Below are 25,727 nucleotides of genomic sequence, written 5' to 3'. Positions count from 1 at the left end.
GTACTTTTTATGATATATCTCTTTCAGAAAGTTCTTGCAAAATGGTTGGAACAAGCAGCCAGGAACCTTGAACTAACTGATAAGGTAATACCAGTATAATTAGCACTGAAAAGGCATTTGCAGTACTCCCCATGGCGTAAAACATTATTTTTAATGGTCTCTAATATTTTTTTAAAGGCAAACTGGCCAGAAAATGGGCTTCAACTGGCAGAGGTATATTTTACAGCAGAAGAACCAGATGAGTTAGGATTGGCGTCCTCTTGGCATTGGAATTCCTTGGTACGATATGAAAAACAAATTTTTAGTAATAAAACATTTAATTTATATTGAAGGGTTTGTCTATGTGTATTTAGACACATATTCACTTCTTAAATATTATTTTTGTATGTTCTTTTGTTGTGTACTTTTAAAATCCACAAAAAGGAAAATTAGGTTTTTTCTTCCTTATGTTTCTGTTACAACTTGAACCTGTCTTTTTTTTTTTTTTTTTTTTTTTTTTTTTGCGGTGCGCAGGCCTCTCACTGTTGTGGTCTCTCCCGTTGCGGAGCACAGGCTCCCGACGCGCAGGCTCAGCGGCCATGGCTCACGGGCCCAGCCGCTCCGCGGCATGTGGGATCTTCCCGGACTGGGGCACGAACCCGTGTCCCCTGCATCGGCAGGCGGACTCTCAACCACTGCGCCACCAGGGAAGCCCTGAACCTGTCTTAATGCACTGTTTTTCTCTATTGAGCCAAGCAAAAGGGAAACAATATATAAACATACTCCTAAGTAGTCTAATTGGGATTTTATGCATTAGTAACATTTCACAGTCCTTTAAAAGGGCAAAACTTAATGACATATTAGGATTAGTTTTCAAAGGCTGTATCAATCAGGTTTACTTCTTTTATTTAAAGTAGTAAACTACTTCTAGTTTTGATTGCATTTCTCAGGCATTCCAATAGTCATAATGGCTTAAGTACCAAAGAATTTTTTAAAAGATCAAATTGAAAAAAAATCTGGGACTTTCTGACTGACTGAATAAAATAGCAATGCTAGAAAGAGAACTAAGATCAGGAATATTGATGTTACATATGATGTTAATTTGAGGTTAATGAACTGAATTTATTATTTGGCTTCTAAATTTCTTAAGTTCATTTATTTTTCCCTTCAGATTTCTAAAAACTAGAAAGCATTCATTATATTGAAAAAAATACATTCTTATATTTTAAAAAAGTTTGTTGGGGTACCATAATTTAGTTTATAAACTAACATGTTGAGACACCTCAGTATAACCTCAACTCTGAAGTTTAAAGTACTTAAGGACCAGAAGGTATGACCTTTTGTAATAACATCATACATACATTATGAAATTACATTTATTCCTTAAGTTTCTGGAACCCAAAAATAAATAATAAATTTCCTCCTACTTTCTGATATAGCAGATTCTTTTTATTAATTATAGTTACTGATTATGTGCTGTTAAGAATAAGATGGGAATTTTTTCTGTAAGTTTCAAGCAGTATATTGATGTTATATAATCAATACATGTTATAATGTACAATGTATATTGATCATTTTATATGTTTTTCCACAGAAGAGCTTTTCCTCTTGCTATAAAACACTACTTTGTCTTTTCCCTAATTGCCTTTTAGCAATTGAAAATTCTGGTCCTCGTATATAACTTTAGGAAATGTCATCACTTTGTATCTGGTCATGATCTATATGGATGGAACATTGAGGATTATCTAAATGATGTTTGTGTACCTAAGTATATTGGGGTTCTGAAAAAATATTACACTAATATTAATAGTTTTTTCTATTTTTTTAAGAAAGAAAATTTCTTTTAGATTTCTGTTGGATTCTGATCTGTTAATTTGTACTAGTTAATTTTGCTTAAACGTCTGCAAAATTTAAAGGCATAAGTTGCAGTTTCCTCTTATTTGTATTTCCCTCTCACACTTTTATTTCATATCCTTAACAACTTCAACACTTTTGTTTTATAAGGATCATCAAAACACGGAGGAAGTTTGTCAGTTAAGGGCTTTGGTAAATAACCTACGAGAGTTAATCACACTGCATAGGAAATACAACTGCAAATTGGCCCTCTCTGATTTTGAGAAGGTAGAAGTCTAGATTTATCAGAATTATTACTATTTTATCATAGCCAACACAGCTAGAGTTTGCATTTATGCCGTCTTTATTTCAACATCCAGGAGGATACAACCACCATTGTATTCCGAATGTTTGATAAAGTGCTGGCCCCCGAGCTTATTCCTTCCGTCTTCGAGAAGTTTATAAGAGTTTACGTGAGGGAACATGACTTACAGGAGGAGGAACTTCTCCTTCTGTACATAGAGGTAACTTCTTCTTTAGCTCTAGTCTTTTTTTCTGGATCTGTGCAGTGCATCATTGTATTAAATGTTTAACTCTTTATGGAATGTCATGCTTTACCATTAGGATGGACGCAGCATATTGTATTGGTTAAGAATGTGGGTTAACTCTGCTACTGACTGGTCGCCTTGAGCACAATGAGATAATGTTAGGACCTTCTCCAAATGGTTGTTGTGAAATGATAGGAGCATGAACAAAGTTTTCTGTACCGTGTAACACTGAAGGCCAAGGTTTTGGCAGTTTTGCACTTGTTGACCATTGTTCAGCATTCATGGCTAAGTAGAAGTTTTTGGTTTTTTACGCATCTATAAAAGCTATTTATCTATGTTTATATATGTGTTGTGGGAGTGTTTTAGTGAGAGTTTTAAATTTAAAAAAATGTTTATCCCATTTTAGGATTTATTGAAGAGATGTAGCTCAAAGTTCACCTCACTCTTTGATACAGCATGGGAAGCAAAAGCTATAGCAGTAATAGGATGTTTATCTGACACAGATGTAAGTAAATAGTGATCATATAGATTTCCTTTTGAGCATCGCATCCTTTCTTAAAACTTTTCTTCTGGTCACAAAAGCAACATGTATTTGTTAGGGAGAATTTGTGTAATAGGAAAAAAGAATAAAAAGAAAATAAAAACCACTCAATCCTTTTTTCTTATGAAAATAAAAAGTGAAAGTCTTCTTCTCACCCCCAGAAAAACCCACATGGACAGTTAGATGCATATATTTTCAGGCATTTCTATGGTCTTACAAACATAGAGACATTTTAAAATATGTTTATCATATGCCTTTATTTTGACTTCGCACTGTTATTAGTCACCATTATAAAATGTGAATAAAATCATGGAGAATATTTTTAAACACAGTCTATAGAAAGTTAATAGAGCTATATGATTTAACTTTCAGCAGAGAAAACACTCCTCTGAATTTTTCTAAATAATAAAATTGCCCTTTATGTGTGAATTTTGGAAGACATATATGCTTTTGCAGTCAGAAGATGAAATATTCTCAAGCTTCCATCCAGTAGATGCAAGATCCCTGCTGTAGATTAGGCTGCATAATTAATTTGCATGAAAAGTAAATCCGAGAGCTATTCACTGTCGGTGTGTGTGTCTTTATAGCTCATATTTGATGCTGTGCTCAAGATAATGTATGCAGCAGTGGTCCCCTGGAGTGCAGCTGTGGAGCAGCTGGTGAAACAGCACTTAGAGATGGACCATCCCAAGTAAGATTACAGTGTACCAAACAGCTTTTTTGGTGTTGGATAAACTTCACGTTTTGAGTTGAAATTCATATATGTTTTTCTGTCCTTTACTGTGTCCCTTAGTATTTCATTAAAAAAAAAGACAGTCTATGTTAATATCAATAAATTTACTTTTAGAGTCAAGTTATTACAGGAAAGTTACAAACTAATGGAGATGAAAAAACTTTTACGAGGCTATGGAATAAGGGAGGTGAATCTCTTAAGCAAGGAAATAATGGTAAGTACAATAATTGAATCTTTTAACACCTTTGCTCCACTTCCAGAGCAACATGGGAAATTTAACCAGATTTTATATTCTTTAAGATTAATAGAGCTAGGTTCTTTGCCGCTTCCCTTTTGTTAGATAGAATGTTAAGAGAGTGTTTGATTGGTTGTTAGAGTAGTAAAGACAACAGACAGTAAATTAAGAAGCTGAGGGAATATATTATACCATCATGTTGTACTCCTTAAATATATGTAATTTTTATTTGTCAATTAAACCTCAGTAAAGCTAAGGGGAAAAAAAGAAGGGTGAAAGGACTGTCATTGAATTCAGAAGGCAAATCATGTTTTAATTTTTCATACAGTTTAGAGTTTGCTGCATTGTTTTAATTATATGAACAAATGATTTCTGGGCTCTCTGTGAGATTTCATAACAAAGAAATGTATATTGTCTCTATTTCAGAGGGTGGTAAGATACATTCTCAAACAAGATGTCCCATCTTCTTTAGAAGATGCTTTAAAGGTGGCCGAAGCATATATGTTGCCTGAAGACGAAATCTACAGTCTAAGGATTATTGACCTGATTGACAGAGAAAAGGTGTGAAAGTTTTATATCGTACTTTTATATGGTTGGTTTGTTTTGAGTTTTTAAAGATTTAACTATCAAATTATCCAAATAGATAAGCACAAAATAAAGTTATACCAACATTAGACGTTAGATTGGCCTATATATATAGTTTTGTTTTGTTTTAAGTATTTTGTGAATACCTAATGAGCTTTCATAGTCTTTGGTAGTTAACAAAACTCAGACTCATGTTTTACATATGTGTAGGACCCTTTGTTTCCAGAATAGGAGGTGGGTTTTCTTTTTGTGTTTTTAAGTGTCTTTATTTTTATATAATTCTAAAACTACAGGCATACCTAAGAATTACAAAATACAAAGGGTAGTATTTTAATTTACTTTTTCTGTTTGCTGTCATCCAAAACAGAATTTTCAGATTTTTAAACCATGGAACCATAATGTCTTTTTCAAAATGATGTCTTTTCATCTTTAAATAGAAAAGTAAGAGGTAAATCCAAATCATCCTTTGCAGGTAGCAGCTGTTTTTTCTCCCTTTCAAACTCTGTTTACAGGGTGAAGACTGTATCCTTCTGTTGAGGTCTTTGCCTCCTGCTGAAGCTCAGAAAACTGCAGGAAGAGTAATCATATGGGCACGACTGGCATTACAGGAAGAACCAGATAATTCTAATGAGGTGAGATTTTCACTAAATAAAATGTAGATAAATCCAATTTTTATGGATATTTATCAACAGGATAGAAAAGACAGACTTACAAATATGAGTATTTGTTCTTCTCACTGCTAGAATGGCCTAATATTAAAATTCCCATTTACTATATAGAAAATTTACCATATAGAAAAACAAACAAACAAATACAGCTGCTTTGGAGCAGTGGCTTTGAGCCCACACTGAATAATCTGGGATCTGCAGATCAAAAGGATTAACTGAAGTATCTGTTATACATAAAGAATTTTCCGTAATGCCTTGAAGTATAAACAGTGTTTTGCATTGTATGGGACATAGTCATTACTCTCAAGTAACGTCAGCCACAGAACCAAGGTAAATCTAATCTGAGAACAGGACGTTGAAACTTAGAAACGGTTTCCAGAGAGCCAATTCACGGTAGAGAGATAAGGGACCGAAAACCTAGTTTATCCAGGGTAGTTGAGTTTTTTAAACCTTTGAAGATACTTACCTCCCAGCCTCTCTCAGTGGTGCACTTCAATCATTTTTTACCTTTAGGGAAATGATTTTTTTTTTAAACACCTAAAATTTATTATCCTCTTACTGTCCACTAGGCATTAGGTTAAATACTTCAAATAGATTGTCCATTTCTTCCTCACAATAAAACTGTGAACGAAGTTGTGAAGGAGACCCTATTGTTAGCTCCTTTTGATTGAGTTTAGAAAACTAAAATTTTTAAATTAGTGGCTTTCCCAAGGGTATTTGGAAAGTGGCAGAGTCTCATTTTACACTGTCTGTATTCTCAACCACCAGCTTCAACTGCAGCCCGTAGTCAAAATGTTTGAATACTTTGTTCGGACCCGGCCCTTGCTAAGCATTTTACACATACCATGTCTTTCAATTAAAACTTTTCCCTCTTTGGTTTTTCTTATCTTTAAAAAGAAAAGATTTTTTTTTTTAGTCTTGAGGATGATTCTTTCTTAGACTTCTGATTTCTATACTAAACAAGTTCAGTTCTCTTTAACTTTTCCAGAGATCCTTTCCAGATTTTTTCTCAAATAATAAGTAAAAGCTGTTAAAAAAACAAAACCCAAATGCCTGTTAATTATAGTGTATCTGAAAGGTGATTTGGGAGATTTGCATATTCTATAGTATTTCTAAATCATATATCCAAGAGTCCATATGGGTATTTTTCATGTTTAGCTTATATATTATTCAATTATGATCCATTCTTTGGCTGCCCAACTCCCTGTAACACAGACCTCTCAACTCTTAAGCCATATCTATTGTTTAATCTGATTCTGTGCTTTTTATTTATTTGTCTATATATGCACTGCATATACAATGGCAAATACAAGAAAGGGACTTCATTTTGCATTTTTCTTTTTAGGACAAGGCCTGGAGACTGTCTGTAGCGAAGACATCAGTAGACATTCTTAAAGTACTGTGTGACATTCAGAAAGGTAATTTCCATCTCTGTTCGCTCCTCTTGGTTTAGTTCTAAAGCTGATCCTCTTCAGAAGAGGACATCAGTGACATCTCCCATCCTGACCCACCGTTTTCCTGCCTCTGATTGTCTTTTTTGATTTCACACACTTTTCTTCGTGAAAAGGCTTTCTTGCCTTATTCTTTTGATTAGTAGTGTAAGAGCAGAAGCATGTAAGATCAACTCATCATTTGTGCATATGCTTCAGTGACTGTTTAATGCTGGACTAGATTTCTTTGGTGCCTTGCACTTTTTACTCACATTGCTCACTTATCACTTGGTTATGATTGGGAAAAAACCCATTTAACCTTGAATTTAAAACAATTAACAAAGTAATTCTCTTGGGGAAAAAAAAATCTGGAATTTATTTCAGAAAAATTGCCATTTGTCTTGTAACCAACAAACTTCTCTTTTCTACCTTCAGAAAGAGTAATTAGGTTTCTTTTTGTACTTAAATTGCCTTCTATCGGAATCTGAAAAGAACTACTGAAGACTTGAGATGAGAAAACCAAAGCAAATTAAAATTTTAGCTTTTAAAAATTCTGATAATATCAGAATTTGGATGTATGCTATAACTTTTAAAAATTTAATTACAGACAATCTGCAGAAGAAGGATGAATGGGAAGAAACCTTGAAACAATTTAAAACTGTTGCTAGCTTACAGGTAAAGATGTTAAGCCATGTTGAACATTATTACTTGACTCATCAGTGCATTTGACATAGATCAGTTCCTCCTTAAAACCTTCTGCACTAGCCTTCAGAGACTTCAGGTATACTGGTTTTTCCTCTTTCTGTCTCTCTTTTTTAAAGCAGCTTTAATGTAATATAATTCACATACCATACATTTCATCTATTTGAAGTGTATAATTCAATGGTTTGGGGTATACTGCATTATTGATTGTTTAAATCATGGTAAAGTACATACAATGTAAAATTTGCCATTTTAACCATTTTTCTATTTACAATTCAGTGGTATTGACTCCATTCACAGTGCAGTACAACCATCACCATCACCAGTATCTACTTTTCATCCCTTCAAGCAGAAACTTTGCACCTGTTAAGCAATAACTCCCCATTCCTCTCTCCCCTCAGCCTCTTGTAACCTCTAATCTACTTTTTATCTCTATGAATTTTCCTATTTCATAAATTTCATATAAAGTGGAATCATAAAACATTTGTCCTTTTGTGTCTAGCTTTTTTTACTTAGTATAATGTTCATCCATGTTGTAGGATGTATAGAACTTCCTTCCTGTCTCTGACTGAATAATATTCCACTGTATGGCTCTACCACAGTTTTGTTTATTTATCTCTTGATGGACACTTGGGTTGTTTCCACTTTGGGGCTACTGTGAATAATGCTGCATTGAACATGAATGTACAAATATCTGTTAACTTCCTGCTTTCAGTTCCTTTGGGTATATACCCAGGAGAGGAATTGCTGAGTCATATGGTAATTCTATGTTTAACTTTTTAAGGAACTGTTCTCTCTTTTTTAATTGTATTCTAGTTTATGCTTTTTTAAAAAACCATTTTGGTTTACAGTATCTTTATAGATTATTTATTTAATAATAATTCTGGTGGCCCAGAATGATGGCTAACAGTAGCTGTCATTTACTCAGTACTTACCATGTACTAGACATGGGGCTTTGCATGTGTTATTTGTCACAGTAGATCCCCAGGGAGGGTACTGTTATAATTCTCCTTTACAGATGAGGAAACTGAGGCACCACAGTGTCTCAGAATATTGTGAAAGACAGCAAATTGTCTATAGAAACTGGCCCAAAAGAGTACTGTCTACTTCATAATGTCTTAATTTTTTTTTCTATATAGTTTCATTCTAGGCAGTTCACTTTTTCTTAAAAATTAATTTCTGTTAACTTTGAACTGATTAACTGTCTTCAGATTTGAAATTTGAAATTAATTATTTTATTTTGGCTCTAGGGCCTTCCTAACGTGAAAAGATTTTCTAAATAGAAGGGCTGTCAGGGTTAACTGATAAGTTTCATCAAAGAGGAAATTGGGTAGATGTGAGGATCTCTTTGTGAAAACTTGAAATTAACACACCGGCAGATTTAACTCTCAATTGTATTATCTCAAAGTGTGTAAAGAAGAAATAATTTATCACAGTTTATTGTACTGCTGTTTCTCAAAGTATGGCCCATGGACTCCCAAGGGTCTCTTGGGTCCCTTTCAGGGAGTCCATGAGATTAAAACTCTATTTATAGCAAAAATAAGAAATTGTTCTTTCCATCCGTATTCTCTCATGAGAGTATACTGGGTTTTCAGAGGCTTCATGATGTGGTAATATCATCGCTCTAAAGGCTGATGCTATGTGCACTTTTATATGCTCTTGTACTTTAAACTTTTCTGTTTAATTTCTGATATGGTAAATATTGATAGATATCTCCTTAAAAGTTTTTTGGGGTCCTCAATAATTTTTAAGAGTGTAAAGAGGCGCTACAGCCCAAAAGTTTGTGATCTTCTGTGTTAAACAATAGATGTCTTCGTGTGAAGCACCCAGGAGTCAGCATAAGTTAACTTCTCCGCAGTCTTCTTAAATTTGAAAATTACAGGTACTTTAAAGCAATGGTTTAGATCTAAGCAAAGTCATGTTTAGGTATCGTGCTACCATTTATGGAACAATCCTTGTGCTAGGTCTAGTGGGAGAGGCCAGGGATGCTGCTAAACATCCTCCTGTGCAAAGGCAGCCCCTGAGGCAAAGAATCATCTGGCAAATTGAGAAACCCTGTTCTAAAGTGTGGTGTCAAAGAGGAAGGTCTCACTCACTCCCACTACCTCTTGCTGTCCTTCCCTGGGCTTCAGCAGGATCCTTGTATTGGGTTAGAAAAATTAGTTCTAGGTCTGGTGTTAGCAGCTAACCAGAAGTTATTACAGAAAAGAGCAAAACTGGCTTCTTCCAGCCACCAGGGTAGAATTGCACAAACCTAATACTTAATCCCTCCCTCCTTCTGTTCAGGGTTAGGGTTAGGATTAGGATTAGGGCAGAATTACCACAACAGAATTACCAGACCCAAAGACGTCAGCAGTGCCAAAGTTGAGAAAGCCCTGGGTTAAGTGATATTTTCCCCTTTTCCAGCCTTTATATAATAAGTTACTTTTGAAATATAGAGTCTTAAATTCTTAGTTTACAAGGGAGAGAGAGAGGTAAAATAGAGGTTCGAGACACACCAATGATTTCAACCACAGATGAACTGAACAGAGCTTTGTCTTGCTTGCCTTGCTACAGGAGAACTTTGAGGTCTTTCTTTCATTTGAAGATTACAGCAATAGTTCCCTGATAGCAGAGCTCCGGGAACGGCACATTAAAGCTCAGCAAGTCGCACAGGCTAAACACAAACCCCGGAGGCCAGCAGAGCCTGCAGCTGCTGAGGAGGAGAGGCTGAGCGCCGAGTCCAAGCTGCACCGACAGGTGCTGGCCCTGCAGGTGTCCCGGCAAGAGCTGGAGGCCAAGATGATCTTGAGGGCCTTGAACGACGGGAACGTGGAAGTGGCGCTGAGAAAATGCAGGTGAGTTCCGGGTCCCCAAATCACACAGCTCATCAGAAAGGAACACTGGTTTCATTTACTTCTTTGGTGACGAGGATAGGATGGTGACCCTTTCACTTCCACAGACGTGATTCTTGGTTTCTCGCCCTGAGAGCCTGTTTTGTATGCCTGGGTCAGAAAGTGGTGGCGTAGGGACTTGTGGTTAAGAATCTGCCTGCCAACACAGGGGACACAGGTTCGAGCCCTGGTCCGGGAGGATCCCACATGCCATGGAGCGACTAAGCCCGTGCGCCACGACTACTGAGCCTGTGCTCTAGAGCCCACGTGCCACAACTACTGAAGCCTGCTCACCTAGAGCCTGTGCTTGGCAACAAGAGAAGCCACCACGATGAGAAGCCCGCGCACCGCAACAAAGAGTAACCCCCGCTCGCTGCAACTAGAGAAAGCCCACACGCAGCAATGAAGACCCAACACAGCCAAAAATAAATAAAGAAAATAAATAAATTTATTTAAAAGAAAGAAAGAAAGTGGTGGCGTAGAAGAGGTGTGACTAGCCCTGTGTAGTTAGGTAACCAAACCATTGAGTTTAGGTCACCTTGCCGTGCAACAGTTAGTGGTATCCCAAGCAAGTTGAAAAATGAAGCACACTGAAAACATTTAAAGATGTTGTAAATGTTAGTGGTTATATATATATATATATATATATATATATTTTTTTTTTTTTTTTTTTTTTTTTTTTTTTTGCGGTACGCGGGCTTCTCACTATTGTGGCCTCTCCCGTTGCGGAGCACAGGCTCTGGACGTGCAGGCTCAGCGGCCATGGCTCACAGGCCCAGCCACTCTGCGGCACATGGGATCTTCCCAGACCGGGGCACGAACCCGTGTCCCCTGCATCGGCAGGCGGACTCTCAACCACTGCGCCACCAGGGAAGCCCCTGTGGTTATATATATATATATATATATATATATACATATATATATATATATATATATATATATTTTTTTTTTTTTTTTTTTTAGTGGTTATATATTAATCCAAGAAAGGCAAATACATCTGCTTTCCATACGAGTGCTCTAACTTCCGACCCTTCCTTTCTTCCAAAGAGACTTGTTTAAGTATCACTGCAACACCAACACTGGGAAATTGCTGTTCCTGGCGTGTCAGAAGCTTTGTCAGATGTTGGCTAATGGCGTTCCAATGACAATCCCTGCGGGACTAAATCTTCCTTCTGAGATACATGATCTAGCATGCCAGGCTGCCACCATCTGCAGTCCAGGTGACAAGATTTATAATCTACGTGGTTTTATATTCTCTGCTTCATTTCGCACTTGTCTAATGCTGTCTCCTTACAGTTGGACACTGAGGTAGAGGGAGAAGTGATCATTATCCCTCTTTCACAAAGGGGACACTTATAATTGAATCTCTATGGGGGTTACTATTTTAAAGTATTTCCAAAATTAACAATGTCATTTCTGACTATTGACGATATTCGCTTTCAGAAGACTGTGAAATTCCTTGCCTCCCCGTATCTGAACTTACTTTCCAGTCAAGCTTAAGAAAAATGTTGACCTGTATTATTTAGGGTCGTCAAAGCTGTGTGGAAACCTTTCTCTCTGCTTTGTGGCCTACCTTAGAATTTTGAATGGTAATTATTCGAAGGTTGTTTTTGTTGTTCTAAACACAGGAAATACTAGTTTAATGACTTGTCCTCCATTTTCTTTCAGATTTTTTGCTAGATGCCTTAGAACTCTGTAAATATACTTTAATGGCAGTAGAGCTTTCCAGACAGTGCCAAATGGATGACTGCGGAATTCTCATGAAAGTAAATTGCTTTGAATTTCTTTTCCTTAAACAAAACCTCTACCCAATCCATTACACACCACTTTTAAATCACTTGCATAGTTTATAAAAATACTGAATCTACCTCTCATATTTTCTTACTCTAGACCAGAGAACTACTTAAGGGCATGAGACCACTTCTCTTTTCTAGTCACATTTATTGGCTTTAATTTGCACTATCTTTCGAAACATTGGGCCTCAAACAAGGCATCTCTGGACATTGTCCAGAGTAACAGTTTGGGGTTTTTTTGGCCATGTGGCTTGCAGGATCTTCCCCTACCAGGGATCGAACCTGTCCCCCGCAGTGAAAGTGCCAAATCCTAACCAGTGGACCACCAGGGAATTCCCTGAGTAATAATTTAATTTAAAGCGACATTATTTTAAGCCATAGACCAGAAGAAACAGACTACATGGTTGTATTTGACTATCAACATTGTGTTTGGCTCTGATAGATCTGATTCTGGATTCTGCTTGGTGAAGAAGGAATTTGTGTTCTGGAGTGTCCTTATCTGTGTCTTTTCTGTATGATTTGATATTTAGACTGCTTTTGGAACTCATAAAGATCCATATGAGGAGTGGTCTTACTGTGACTTCTTCAGTGAAGATGGGATAGTTCTCGAGTCACAGATGGTGCTCCCTGTCATCTATGAATTGATTTCATCACTTGTGCCTCTGGCTGGTAAATTTCATTTGTGTCCTCTTTTTTCTGTGTATTTCTGCTTCATGCCAGTTTAAATGGTAGAGGTTTGGAACTGGAACTACACATAGTAACATGGATGAATCTTGTAGGCGTAATGCTGAACAAATGAAGTGAGGAACAAAAGAACATGTATTGTATGATTTCATTTATGTAAAGTACAAGGATGGGCTATAAGGAGGCCATGCTGTTGGAAATCAGGGTAGTGTTTACCCTTGGAGGGTAGACTGGAAGCGGGCAAGGGGGTGGCTTCTGGATGCTAATAGTGTTCTGCATCTTGGTCTGGATGTACACTTACCTGTACATCCAGACCTGTAACGGTCTTGGTTTTTTCTAAGTAACAGGTTGCTTTACAACATTATTTGATAAGAGCGCAGCATTGAAGTATCTCTGGGACTGTGTGCTCTAAAAGAGAGTTATTTTACTTATTGTTATTGAACTTATTCTCTTTTGTAGAAAGCAAGAGATATCCCTTCGATTCTACAAGTTTACCATACTGCTCCATCAGTGAAGGTACTTGACATCAGAAACGTATAACCATTGAATTACAATTTTGTAGATAGGCCAACATAGAAATTTCTTGAAATTCTGAATATGAATCTGATGTAATGTCCTTAATATAGTTTCTTAATTATTACTGTTACATTACTACTCTTCCAAACTGTTGGGAAAATGGATCATTTGGCTTATAGTGTTAACTTTTATGAATCTGTTCATAAATTTGGTCTTCCTAGTAGAGAAATGGTTTTCTTCAGCTAATGATTTAAGCATCTCAAAATAGGCAAGTTACAATCGAAGTACCTCAGTATCCATGTACCTAGCTATTTTCTGGTTTAGATCAAGCCTCATGTTAGCTCTTTTATTTACTAACTTTGAGAATCAGTTCTATGACCATTACCTGCATTGAAGAAGTAGACCGTCCCTGAAAACAATTGCCAAATACGGTCTTTCTTTGTTTTAAAAAAATCTAAATATTAAAATACTTGTACTCGAGTAAAATACTTTTTATCATTTCACAGGAGACAGCCTTATGTTACCTATTATCAATTCCATCTCTGCCTTGCTTCAGAACCTTCAGGAATCTAGCCAATGGGAGCTGGCCCTAAAATTTGTAGTTGGTTCATTTGGTACCTGTCTTCAGCACTCTGTGTCAAACTTCATGAATGCCAGTTTGAGTGACAAGGTACAGTTTCGAGAACAACTACTCTCACTTTGCGCAAATACAGATACAAAAGCACTGCCAGGGCCTCCCTGGTGGCGCAGTGGTTGAGAGTCGGCCTGCTGATGCCGGGGACACGGGTTCGTGCCCCAGTCTGGGAAGATCCCACATTGCCGTGGAGTGGCTGGGCCCGTGAGCCGTGGCCGCTGAGCCTGCACATCCGGAGCCTGTGCTCCTCAACGGGAGAGGCCACAACAGTGAGAGGCCCGCGTACCGCAAAAAAAAAAAAAGCACTGCCAAACAAAGGAATTTGGAACTCACATTTTCCTATTTGGCTTTGTAGTAAGGAAATTGATAATTTGTCAGATTTAGGACACGTCTGTTGAACATCTACAAAGTCAGGTATAGTTCAAGGTGCTTGCACACATTTTCTTTTTTTTTTAATTTTTAATTAATTTATTTTATTTTATTTTATTTTATTTCTTTATTTTTGGCTGCGTTGGGTCTTCGTTGCTGTGTGTGGGCTACTCTTTGTTGTAGTGCGCGGGCTTCTCATTGTGGTGGCTTCTCTTGTTGTGGAGCATAGGCTCTAGGTGCACAGTCTTCAGTAGTTGTGGCATGCGGGCTCAGTAGTTGTGGCACACGAGCTCTAGAGCGCACGCTCAGTAGTTGTGGCGCACGGGCTTAGTTGCTCCATGGCATGTGGGATCTTCCCGGACCAGGGCTCGAACCCATGTCCCCTGCATTGGCAGGCGGATTCTTAACCACTGCACCACCAGGGAAGCCCTTGCACACATTTTCATACCTAATCTTTATGACAAACCTGAGAGACTCCACTTTGTAAACTAAGAAACTCAGATTCAGGGAGGTAAAGTAAATAATCTGAGGCTTTTGGTTGCAGTGTTAAGTCCTCTTACTCCAAGCCCAGTGACCACATTGGGTCAAAACTATCGATCTGCTATTTGTTTTACTGTGGCCCAAATTATAATTATTACCTGACGGCATCATTAAAAAGATTCTAGAAGACAAACTATCTGTTGATAACTTGCTGATGAAGCTGGTTTTGTATTCATTTCTACTACTCTATTCATATTTACTAAATGCCAATATTTAAAAAAATCAGCTCTATTGAAGTATAGCTTTCAAAATTAAAATGCACATATTTTAAGTATTATCAACCAATGTATTCACCTTGTCACCAACACCATAATCAAGGTACAGAGTATTTTATAAGGTTCCTTTTTGCCCTTTCCCAGTCAATTCCTCTGCAAGCCCCAGCTTTCTGTCATTATAGATTAAATGACAATACTTTTTGCATATAATGCTGAATTTTCAAAGTTCCTCAATATTTAAGAAAAGTTTTCAAAACTATGCATAGACGTGGACCTGAGGATTCTTTTTTTCTTTTCTAAAAGTTGTGTGGAGAGGCCACATTAGTTAAATCCAAGCATGTTGTTATGGAATTGAAAGAGAAAGCCGTTATGTTTATCAGGGGAAATGCCGCAACACTTTTGTACAAAGTGAGTATTCGTTTGTGGTAAGCTCCTCTCTCTCTCTCTCTCTCTCCTGCTTGCTTCTGATTTTTCAGTGAGGATAAGAGTGAGGAGGGGGAGGGGATTTTGGGGACTTGAAAAGAAGTAATACAGAGAAGGTATGGGTTCCGTGTCATATAGAACTTGTTAGAGTTTCTTTCCTTAAATTTATAATAGTGATAAAAGATATTAAAACTAAGCAAACAAGTTGGAACTATTTTGCTATAAATAACTTTTCATGAAATGCTTGTTCTTTCGTAGGGCCTAAAACTAAATTTAGTGACAAATCAGCCTTTAGAGACTGAATTCTGTTTTGATTGTGAGGAATTTGCTTCTCTGGATGCTTTCTTCCCACAGGTATTTAATTGTCGCCTGGTGGACCTCAACTTGGCATTGGGGTACTGCACTCTCTTACCACAAAAAGAAGTCTTTGAAAATATATGGAAGCTCATAGATAAAGCATGGCAGAATTACGACAAAATATTGGTATGACCTAAGGAAGCACACCTTCAGTTCTTGCAATATTGAAGATTCAGGGGAAGAAGTAAAATTGGCTTTGCCACCAGATCTTAAAGATTTAGCAAAAGAAACGTCAAGCTAATACACATGGTTTCTACCAGCTTTTCCTTAACTGACAACACACCAGTGAATGTATATGCAGGTCCTAAGCATTGCTCAACCCAGAGGATTACATTTTTTATTTCTTAAATCTGTATTCAGCCAGAGAACCTCACTGCTTATGCTTACTCTAGTGTACTGGAAACCTTAGACCCATGAGCCAGTTCTTCTTTGTAGGACAAGTTTAACGGATGCAAAACTTGTCTTTGATATTGTTTGTTTCAAAATTTGCCTTTTGTGGGCATTTTACATGCAGGATAGCTCAAATTTGGCCTTTTCTTATGAAAGAAATCCAGACTAAATTTATGGCGTCACACTAAAAGCCGAATTACCTAAGTATTATATAAGTAATGACGGTGTATGAAGCAACATGTAACATTCCAGCTGTTATCATAAAGAAAGACTATGGTTTTTATTGTTGGGTTTCGTATAAAAGGTATTAGAACATTTTCTATTTGCAATTCAATTTTAATTCTATTTTAATTTTTTAGGCAATATCTCTGGTGGGCTCTCAGCTGGCCAGTCTCTATCAAGAAATAGAAATGGAGCTTAAGTTCTGTGAACTCTGTACTGATTCCCGGTGGGGTATTCGTCTTGGTAAACTTGGTGTGAGTATTCTTCAAGTGCCATGAAGTTTCATCCATTCTGATAATTACCCTGTTGGAAAATTTAAAACAAAGAACTCGTTATCCTTTACTTTTGGAGAGGTTGTATATAAACCGACTTGTAAGTTTTAGTTAGTTATTACACGCATTGGTGCTTTCAAAGAAATAAGGACCTTTTGCCTCATTTTCTTTTTGCTATATTTTTAAAGAAATTAGAAGAGGCTTGACATTTCATCTGCTTAGCCTTCTCATTATAGGAATGTATCTAGTATTAATTAACATTTAAGGTATTCCAGGCCTACGCTTTAGCCTCATACTTTTTTGTGTGCTATTTGTTTAAAGATAATATTAAAATGTATATACATCGTACTAAGCTTCAGCAACTCCTACCAGGGAGAAGTAAGTGGCCCTTATTTTTCACTTTGCAAAAACAAACCAACAAAATCCTGTTTTCTTTACTATGAATGTAAAACATTTTATTTTATTTGCAAATAGTTGACTTATCGGGAATGTAACCATTGTAGAAATGGTATATGTTTCGAAGCCTCGTTCCTATGCAGTAATGGGACTGTTTGTTGCTAACTACCAAACTTTACTGAAGAGCCAGGGGTTAGCGTGACTAAGAGAGATTTTGGACCTCTAGCCAAATACACGTGAAATTTCAGAGTGATGGTCGCGTTGGGTAGTATGATAAAAATAAAAGATGAAGGAGCTATAGAAAAATGTTTCTCTAAAAAAATGGATAGTAAAAGGGCAGGTCACAACAGTGCCCTTAGTCTGATACATTTCAGTTTAGCAGGGTTTCTGTTTTGCTCTTTTTATTTCTAGATTTCTTTCCAGCCAGTTTTTAGGCAACATTTTCTCACCAAGAAAGACCTCATTAAAGCTCTTGTGGAGAATATAGATATGGATACAAGCCTCATTCTGGAATATTGCAGGTAATTCTTTAAATTTCATTGGTATTTTTGCTGTTAGCTTAACAAACTGGTAATGCTAATGTGAGAACACAGTGATAACAGTGATTATTACATGTGGCCCATGACCTCTGATGTTTTCTTTTGCTCAACCCCAAACTGAGTAAGTCCGAACCAGGTTAAATTCTCTTACGATATCACCTTTTTAGTTCACTCTTTGGTGTTTCCTCAGCTTGCCTCATGATAAGCATCACGCGGGGTACTTGATTAAAAATACAGATTCCTGGGGCCTCCCTGGTGGCGCAGTGGTTGAGAGTCCGCCTGCCGATGCAGGGGACACGGGTTCGTGCCCCGGTCTGGGAGGATCCCATATGCCGCGGAGCGGCTGGGCCCGTGAGCCACGGCCGCTGGGCCTGCGCATCCGGAGCCTGTGCTCCGCAACGGGAGAGGCCACAACAGTGAGAGGCCCGCATACCGCAAAAGGAAAAAAAAAAAAAAAAAATACAGATTCCTGGATCCCTCTATATTGGTTCTGACTCGGCAGGTCTGGGCTGAGGCCCAGGAAACTGGTTTTAATAGGAGCTCCAGACGATTCACATGATAAGGGAAGTCTGGGAATATTCTGAGCAAGTAAACTTCTAAATCATGTCAAGTTAGGGGCAAGTTGATCTTAAATTAAAAATTGGTGAAAAGTATGATTTAGGGAGAATTTTTTTTTAAATAACTTTAAAAAACTAAGACTAAATGTTATTTATAGGTACAGCTTACTGTGATGAGGAGGATCAAATGATTTGTAATTTATATCTGTTGTTTTTAATCTGATAAATTTAGATATTAAATTTGCTGGCCCATTATTAGTTTCAAAGTGGTTTCCCACACATCATCACGTTTACTTTTTATTGTATATTATAACCAATTTATGTTTGAGAAAACAAACCCATATTAGGTGCCCTGCTCAAGGTCAGATAATAAGTACCGCTTCTAAAATACCAAGGGTGCTGTAATCCTTACCCAGTTTGTGACAGATGGGTGGAATCTCAGTTCTTGATAATGAGGCTGCTTAGTGCATTTCCCCACCAGACAGGGATCTAGTTCTTTGTCCTTGTGGATGGTGGGGAGTAATGTCCCTGGCTGTCACCGTCGTGAACCTGCAAGTCAGGGCCCATAGGCTGCTCATAGCTCTAACTAGCTGTGACTTACCTGCACTCTGATATAACAAAACTATGCCATTCTTCAGTTTGGAGCGCTACAAATCCAGAATGAGGTACGCATACTCCCTCTTCTTTATTAACTTGAACTCCTGGTAGATTTTTGTCTGTTGTTTGATGGCGTGACCCCTTTTCTGAAATTTAAATAGCTATAATTATGTCAGGCTCATTTCACAATCGTTGTGCTTACATGGCATGGCTGATTTTTACTTGTGTGATAGTGACTGTCTTGCCTCAGGCAGTCCCACTGAATAAATTTAGATGACCTTTACAATTTCAGGGAATGACTTTAAAATTATTGTATGTAAAGCTCTTCTTGACATTTCAGTTATTCTGTATAACAGATTAAACTATCCCTATCTTATTAATAGGGCTTAGAGTGCATTTCAGTTGTTGATTTGTCTATACTAACCGGATTCTTAATTTTTAAATGTACTACTTTTTCTAATTCAGATGGAACATATTAAAATCAAAGTCCCACATAATTCCACCCGTCAGGGATAATCACTGTTAAGAGTTTGGCCTATATTCTTTTTTTTTTCCTTATGCATTTACTAACATGCATTTTTTAAAGTTTATGAAAAACAGAATTGTACATTACCTTGTAGCATGTATCCTTCACTTAACAAAATAATGTCTTCTCAGATTAGGACATATAGCTTTTCCTCATATCTGTTGAATCCTATGGTATTCCTTTGAATAAGTTTTTTAACCAGCCCCCTACTGATGAGTATTTGTTTCCAATTTTTAAATATTACAAGCAGTTGTTACAGGACATCCTATATGTGTATCTTTGCTACTTTTGTGAAGTGTATGAAAGTGGAATTTCTCTATTAAAGGACATAAATATATATTTTCAACTTTATTACAAATTTCCCTCCAAGATTATGCCAGTTCATATGCCCACCAAAAATATCTGATATTTTTAAAATCAAGAATTAAATTTGAAAACAAGTAGATGGTCTGGTTATGACACTTGACAATGGAAGGGTTAGATTTCAGTGGTGGGAGCTCATACCTAAGTTTTCTGTGAGAAACTCTGTGTAGAAATGCATGCATTTTGGGACATTCATGTGTAATTGAATACTTATTTCAGCACGTTTCAGTTGGACTCGGATGCAGCTCTTCAGCTATTCATTGAAACACTCCTCCACAACACTAATGCCAGCCAGAGCCAGGGAGACGCAAGCACGGAATCCACAAAGCAGCAGCGTTCCAAACTCCTGACCAAAGCCATCGAAATGGTTCCTTTACTGACAAGCACAAAAGATTTGGTCATCAGTCTTAGTGGAATACTGCATAAGGTAGATGAATGGTGAAATGAATGCACTGGGTCATTTCAAGCATCCCTCCTACCCTTAATTAATCAGATATCTATAGTAACAAATTGAAAATGTAAGTCCTATATTTTTTGCAAACTATTAATTTTCAAAAAATTTTAGATTTCTGTATTTTTATTATACTTTAATACAGCACATTTCCTGTCTTTTTTTCCTCCAAAATAAAAATAGCCCTTTTTCCCCAGATTTTTAAAAATAGCATACATTCTTTGAAAAAGATCAAACTAGAGAGAAAGATATAAATCAAAAAGTGAAATTTCCAGGCTTTCCTGGTGGCGCAGTGGTTGAGAGTCCGCCTGCCGATGCAGGGGACCACGGGTTCGTGCCCCGGTCCGGGAAATCCCACGTGCCGTGGCGCGGCTGGGCCCGTGAGCCATGGCCACTGAGCCTGCGCGTCCGGAGCCTGTGCTCCGCAACGGGAGAGGCCACAACAGTGAGAGGCCTGCGTACCGCAAAAAAAAAAAAAAAAAAAAAAAAAGTAATGGTGTGTGGGCAGAAACAGAACAAAGAGAATATTTCCTTTCTTTTTATAAGCATATATAGATGCCACCCAGCTAGTTCTTGTATCTTAGTATATGGTTATAGCTAGAATGAAATCCTTTGAAAAGGTTTTGCTTGGAGGCCCACACTTTTAGTTATGTCATTTCCAAGAAAAGGTCAAATTTCTCCTATTCTAATTTTCCCATCATAAATGGAAGAAAGAATTTTAATTTAAAAACTTATAAAATTATTTGAACTTCCCTGGTGGTGCAGTGGTTAAGAATCTGCCTGCCAATGCTGGAGACACGGGTTCAAGCCCTGGTCTGGGAAGATCCCACATGTCGCAGAGCAACTAAGCCCGTGCACCACAACTACTGAGCCTGTGCTCTAGAGCCCACGAGCCACAACTTCTGAGTCTGCGTGCCACAACCACTGAAGCCTGCGTGCCTAGAGCCCATGCTCTGCAACAAGTGAAACCACCACGATGAGAAGCCCCCGCACCGCAACGAAGAGTAGCCCCCACTCGCCACAACTAGAGAAAGCCCACGCACAGCAACGAAGACCCAACACAGCCAAAAAGAAATAAATAAATAAAAAATTTAAAAAATCTTATAAAATTTTAATATGTTTATCTTTCTAGGTTTTTAGTACCTTAAGAACATTTCTCTGTATTGAAATGACATTGCCTCGTACAGGTTTCTTAAAAAACAGCTTTCGAGATGTTCTAAAGATGTATGTTTATTGTAATAGTTAATTTTAGAGATGAGAAAATGTTAGTTCATTTTTTAAAGAATAATCTAACTTAATATTGTAGTGCACTGAGCTGTTATATTTATAATCTCTGCTGATGAACATAACTGCATAAAACCATTAACCAGCCTGGCAACGTCTTCTCCAGTTTTGACGTATTTTTGTTTTTATACAGTTGGATCCCTATGACTATGAGATGATTGAAGTCGTCCTGAAAGTCATAGAAAGAGCTGATGAAAAGATAACCAACATTAATATTAATCAGGTATAACAAATATATTATAGATTTAAAACTTATGTTTTTATTTGGACCATTTTAAAAAATTACTGTTATCTAGTGTCTTTCTGGACTGTCCTCTGAGCTCCCTTTAAACTGTAGTTTTTACTCTATTTCCTTTTCTTTAAAAGGGATTCAGAAGTAAAAAGAGTTTTTGTGCTCTCCATGTTTTATCTTAATCCAGTTTTTGCTCTACTGAGGCAATTTAAATCTGGCCAAGAGTACAAAGTCACTAAAAGACTGATTTAGAAGAATTAAGGCAAAAATATTTGTCATCTGGCAAAAAAAAAAAAAAAAAAAATCAAAGCATGTAAGACCCAGAGTCAGATTTAGCTTTCTATATTAGTAGGTAGGTCCTGGACTAAATTCTACTTCAGTACTCAATAACTTCGTAGTGTTTTACAAATATGGTCATAGGAGCTTACATATATTTTTAAATTGGATTTTGAAAATTAAAAGAAAATGGGTTGATTCAAAAAGTTATATAAGCCCCGGGGACTTCCCTGGCGGTCCAGTGGTTAGGATGTGTCTCTTTCATTGCCGAGGGCCTGGGTTCAATCCTTCATCAGGGAATTAAGATTGCCCACGTGCAAGTCGTGTGGCACGACCAAAAAAAAAAAAGTTGTACAAGCCCCCAAAATATAAGATGTAGGGCTTCCCTGGTGGCGCAGTGGTTGAGAGTCTGCCTGCTGATGCAGGGGACACGGGTTCGTGCCCCGGTCCAGGAAGATCCCACATGCTGCGGAGCGGCTGGGCCCGTGAGCCATGGCTGCTGAGCCTGCGCGCCCGGAGCCTGTGCTCCGCAGCGGGAGAGGCCACATCAGTGAGAGGCCCACATACCAAAAAAAAAAAAAAAAAAAATTAATAAGATGTAAACTTAAGAGAGAATATAGAGGATTAATTTTAGATCTACTGCCTATGTATTTAAAGTGAAATCAAGTATTTTTGAGATATATCTAAAACTATTTGAAGAGAGTAGAGAACTTCCAAACTCTGGTTTATAAAACATCCCACCAACAACAGGTTTCCGCTGGTTTCTCCTAGTATAATTTCTTTAGTGATCACAAAAGTTATGGTTTAGAAGAATAGCATAATAGTTTTGATGGTAAAACTATGAAAGGTTTTGATCATCTTTATGAATATTAGACTGTCCCAGGAATGGAACCCTATGATAGTATAGAATTAGATGATTTTAAAACACTTAATGATTGGTTTAATCTCACAGGAAAATACTTTTTTATTTTAATGTAGGCATTGAGTCTTCTGAAACATTTGAAGTCATACAGGAGAATTTCTCCTCCAGTGGACCTAGAATATCAGTATATGTTGGAGCACGTAATAACTTTGCCATCAGCTGCCCAAACTAGACTGCCTTTTCACCTAATATTCTTCGGCACAGCACAGAGCTTCTGGAAAATTCTGTGTATGTTCATTAACTTCTTATGAATTGTACTGAATAGCCAAAACCCTTTTCTTGGGTAAATCATACTATCTTTGTTTCCTTTCTAGCTACAGAGCTCAGTGAAGAATCCTTCCCAACATTGCTCTTAATTTCTAAGTTAATGAAGGTAATGGGTTAAAACTCGTACAGGTCGTATCTTTATTCTGTAATTCATTCAGACCCTGTGTAGAAAGATTTTATGCTGTTTTCATGTAAAGCCTTTAAAGGTGAGCATGTAAGTCAGCCTTAATTTTTCCTTTCTTTGAAGTTCTCTTTGGACACTCTGTACGTGTCTACAGCCAAACACGTTTTTGAAAAAAAACTGAAGCCTAAGCTCCTGCAGTTAACACAAGCTAAATCCTCAACACTGATTAACAAGGAGATAACTAAGATCACTCAAACCATCGAATCCTACTTGTTATCTATCGTTAACCCGGAGTGGGCTGTAGCCATTGCCATCAGTCTAGCCCAGGATGTCCCAGAAGGTATGGATTCTTCCTTTAATTGGGCTTCAAATGGTCGGCTGTGTTGTTTTTGGAACTTGTAGTAAAAAAAATGTACACTTTTCTTATCTTTAAGGGGAAAGAGTATGATAGCTTAGAAATGTATGTGCCCCCTCTCCTCACTTGCGGCAGTGCTGTACATTAAAGAGGAACCAAGCAAGACGCCATGCTGCTTGCCCAGGGCGCAGAGACATAGGCATTGCTCAGCTTGAATATAGATTAATACTTTCTCATATCCAATCATACATACTTTCAGTAATGAATCCTTAGACATTGTTGCATGATCAAAAAAATACACAAACACAGGCACTTATTGCCATGTTTTTGGTTGTAACAAAAGTTGAAAATAACTAATCTTTTTAAATGCTCATTTGTCAGGAACTGTTTAAAAAATAGTGTATTCATAGAATGGAATTCTATGTGGTTGATTTGGAAAGATATCCAAGATATATATTAAGTGAGAACAGCAAACTGTACTACATGTATGATCTTATCCCATTTTAATGTGCTTGAGCACATGTGCGTGCATACACACACACACAAACACAGACATACACACAGAAAACTTCTGGAGGAATGTAAGGATCTAGGGAATAGGAATAGAAACTGAAGGCCTCTGTGGACTTGTACTTCCTACTTTGTATCCTCTGGCCTGTTTAAATTGTTTTTTACTATGAGTATGCTTCCTGTCATTGTTTTAAAAAACTGGCTAATTTGACTGAAATACATTGTCTTGAAAGGACTACAATTTGCTTATAGATCTTTTATCTCTCCAGGTTCCTTCAAGATGTCCAGTTTGAAATTCTGCCTGTATTTAGCTGAGAGGTGGCTTCAGAATATCCCATCTCAGGTGTGTCTGAACTGTAAGATTGAAGGCTCCTCTTTTTTTTTTTTTTTTAAATGAAAGGGTAGCTGATTTACAATATTATATTAGTTTCAGGTGTACAACATAGTGATTCAAAATTTTTATAGATTATACTTCATTTATAGTTATTATAAAATATTGGCTGTACTCCACGTGCTGTAAAATATATCCTTGCAGCTTGTTTATTTTATACATAGTAGTTTGTACTTCTTATTCCCCTACCCCTATGTTGCCCCTCTCTCCTTCCCTCTCCCCACTGGTAACCACTAGTTTCTTCTCTGTGAGTCTGTTTTGTTATATACATCCGTTTGTTTTATTTTTTAGATTCCATTTATTTTTTAGATTCCATTTTTTAGATTTTTTAGATGTTTTATATTTTAGATTATTTATCTTTTAGATACCACATGTAAGTGGTAACATAGAGTATTTGTCTTTCTCTGTCTGACTTATTTCACTAAGCGTAATGCCCTACAGGTCTATCCATGTTGTTGCAAATGGCTCAGTTTCATTCCTTCTCATGACTGAGTAATATTCCTTTATATATATGTATGTACCACATCTTCTTTATCCGTTCATCTGTCGATGGACACTTAGGTTGCTTCCATGTCTTGGCTACTCTAACTAGTGCAGCTGTGAACATTGGGGTACACGCTCCGCTTTCTTTTTAACTTAAATTGTGCTCTCCTATCATCCCTTCTCATCCTGCCCCGGTGATAGGTGTTTTCAAGGGTTGGATGCCTGAAATGGAAAAAGAAGATGAGGCTTGGTGTAGATACTTAAGGGTGTAACTAAGGCAGAGAGGGACTTGACTGATAAAGCTGGATTCTTAGGCTCACTTGCGATTTAGAAAACAAGAGTTTCTTTTTGCTTGGAATTTTTTAAAAGGATGAAACACGTGAAAAAGCTGAAGCTCTATTGAAGAAGCTTCATATTCAGTACCGGCGATCAGGCACGGAAGCTGTGCTCATAGCCCACAAGCTGAACACTGCAGAGTATTTAAGAATGATCGGAAAACCAGCACATCTCATTGTCAGTCTGTACGAGCATCCCAGCATAAATCAAAGAATTCAGAATTCATCTGGCAAAGATTATCCTGGTGAGGGCAAAACCCTTTTTATCTTTTTTGTCCAAGGAGACCTATCCTTTTGATTCCCAGGTATCTTGCATTGAAAACCTGAGGTTTTCTTTCTTTAATTCTTTACCTTTAATATCTTAGATATTCACACGGCTGCCAAAGAAATAGCTGAAGTCAATGAAATTAATTTGGAGAAAGTCTGGGACATGTTGTTGGAAAAATGGCTGTGCCCGTCTGCCAAACCTGGTGAAGTAAGTGCTTGTTCTGAGAGTGTCTGTTGTTGAGTATGAGCTGATGTCTTCTCAAAGGCTAATTATTTGTCTTGCAATGATACGACTTCTAATTAGGAGCAC

General features: G+C 37.3%; 1 protein-coding gene across 1 annotated transcript in view; it reads left to right on the top strand.

The window, feature by feature from the left end:
* Nucleotides 1–25,727, top strand: part of KNTC1 (kinetochore associated 1) — a 72,088-nt gene that overhangs the window by 28,624 nt on the left and 17,737 nt on the right. The window contains exons 23-51 of the mRNA XM_082640275.1: nt 28–84; nt 178–279; nt 1,984–2,100; nt 2,193–2,336; nt 2,767–2,865; nt 3,489–3,592; nt 3,749–3,848; nt 4,296–4,430; nt 4,967–5,086; nt 6,468–6,540; nt 7,160–7,227; nt 9,811–10,091; nt 11,175–11,347; nt 11,796–11,893; nt 12,451–12,589; nt 13,064–13,120; nt 13,627–13,790; nt 15,182–15,286; nt 15,656–15,784; nt 16,408–16,524; nt 17,350–17,459; nt 19,740–19,947; nt 21,389–21,478; nt 22,742–22,913; nt 23,000–23,058; nt 23,200–23,416; nt 24,211–24,284; nt 25,185–25,395; nt 25,516–25,625. Coding sequence (XP_082496401.1) covers nt 28–84; nt 178–279; nt 1,984–2,100; nt 2,193–2,336; nt 2,767–2,865; nt 3,489–3,592; nt 3,749–3,848; nt 4,296–4,430; nt 4,967–5,086; nt 6,468–6,540; nt 7,160–7,227; nt 9,811–10,091; nt 11,175–11,347; nt 11,796–11,893; nt 12,451–12,589; nt 13,064–13,120; nt 13,627–13,790; nt 15,182–15,286; nt 15,656–15,784; nt 16,408–16,524; nt 17,350–17,459; nt 19,740–19,947; nt 21,389–21,478; nt 22,742–22,913; nt 23,000–23,058; nt 23,200–23,416; nt 24,211–24,284; nt 25,185–25,395; nt 25,516–25,625 — 3,633 coding nt within the window. The remainder of the gene's footprint in view (nt 1–27; nt 85–177; nt 280–1,983; nt 2,101–2,192; nt 2,337–2,766; nt 2,866–3,488; nt 3,593–3,748; nt 3,849–4,295; nt 4,431–4,966; nt 5,087–6,467; nt 6,541–7,159; nt 7,228–9,810; nt 10,092–11,174; nt 11,348–11,795; nt 11,894–12,450; nt 12,590–13,063; nt 13,121–13,626; nt 13,791–15,181; nt 15,287–15,655; nt 15,785–16,407; nt 16,525–17,349; nt 17,460–19,739; nt 19,948–21,388; nt 21,479–22,741; nt 22,914–22,999; nt 23,059–23,199; nt 23,417–24,210; nt 24,285–25,184; nt 25,396–25,515; nt 25,626–25,727) is intronic.

The sequence above is a fragment of the Mesoplodon mirus genome (assembly GCF_964341445.2).
Source record: "Mesoplodon mirus genome assembly, chromosome: 13".
Classification (NCBI taxonomy): Eukaryota; Metazoa; Chordata; class Mammalia; order Artiodactyla; family Ziphiidae; genus Mesoplodon; species Mesoplodon mirus.
The sequence above is the reverse complement of the archived record's forward strand: the minus strand, read 5'-3'. Positions and strand labels throughout refer to the sequence as shown.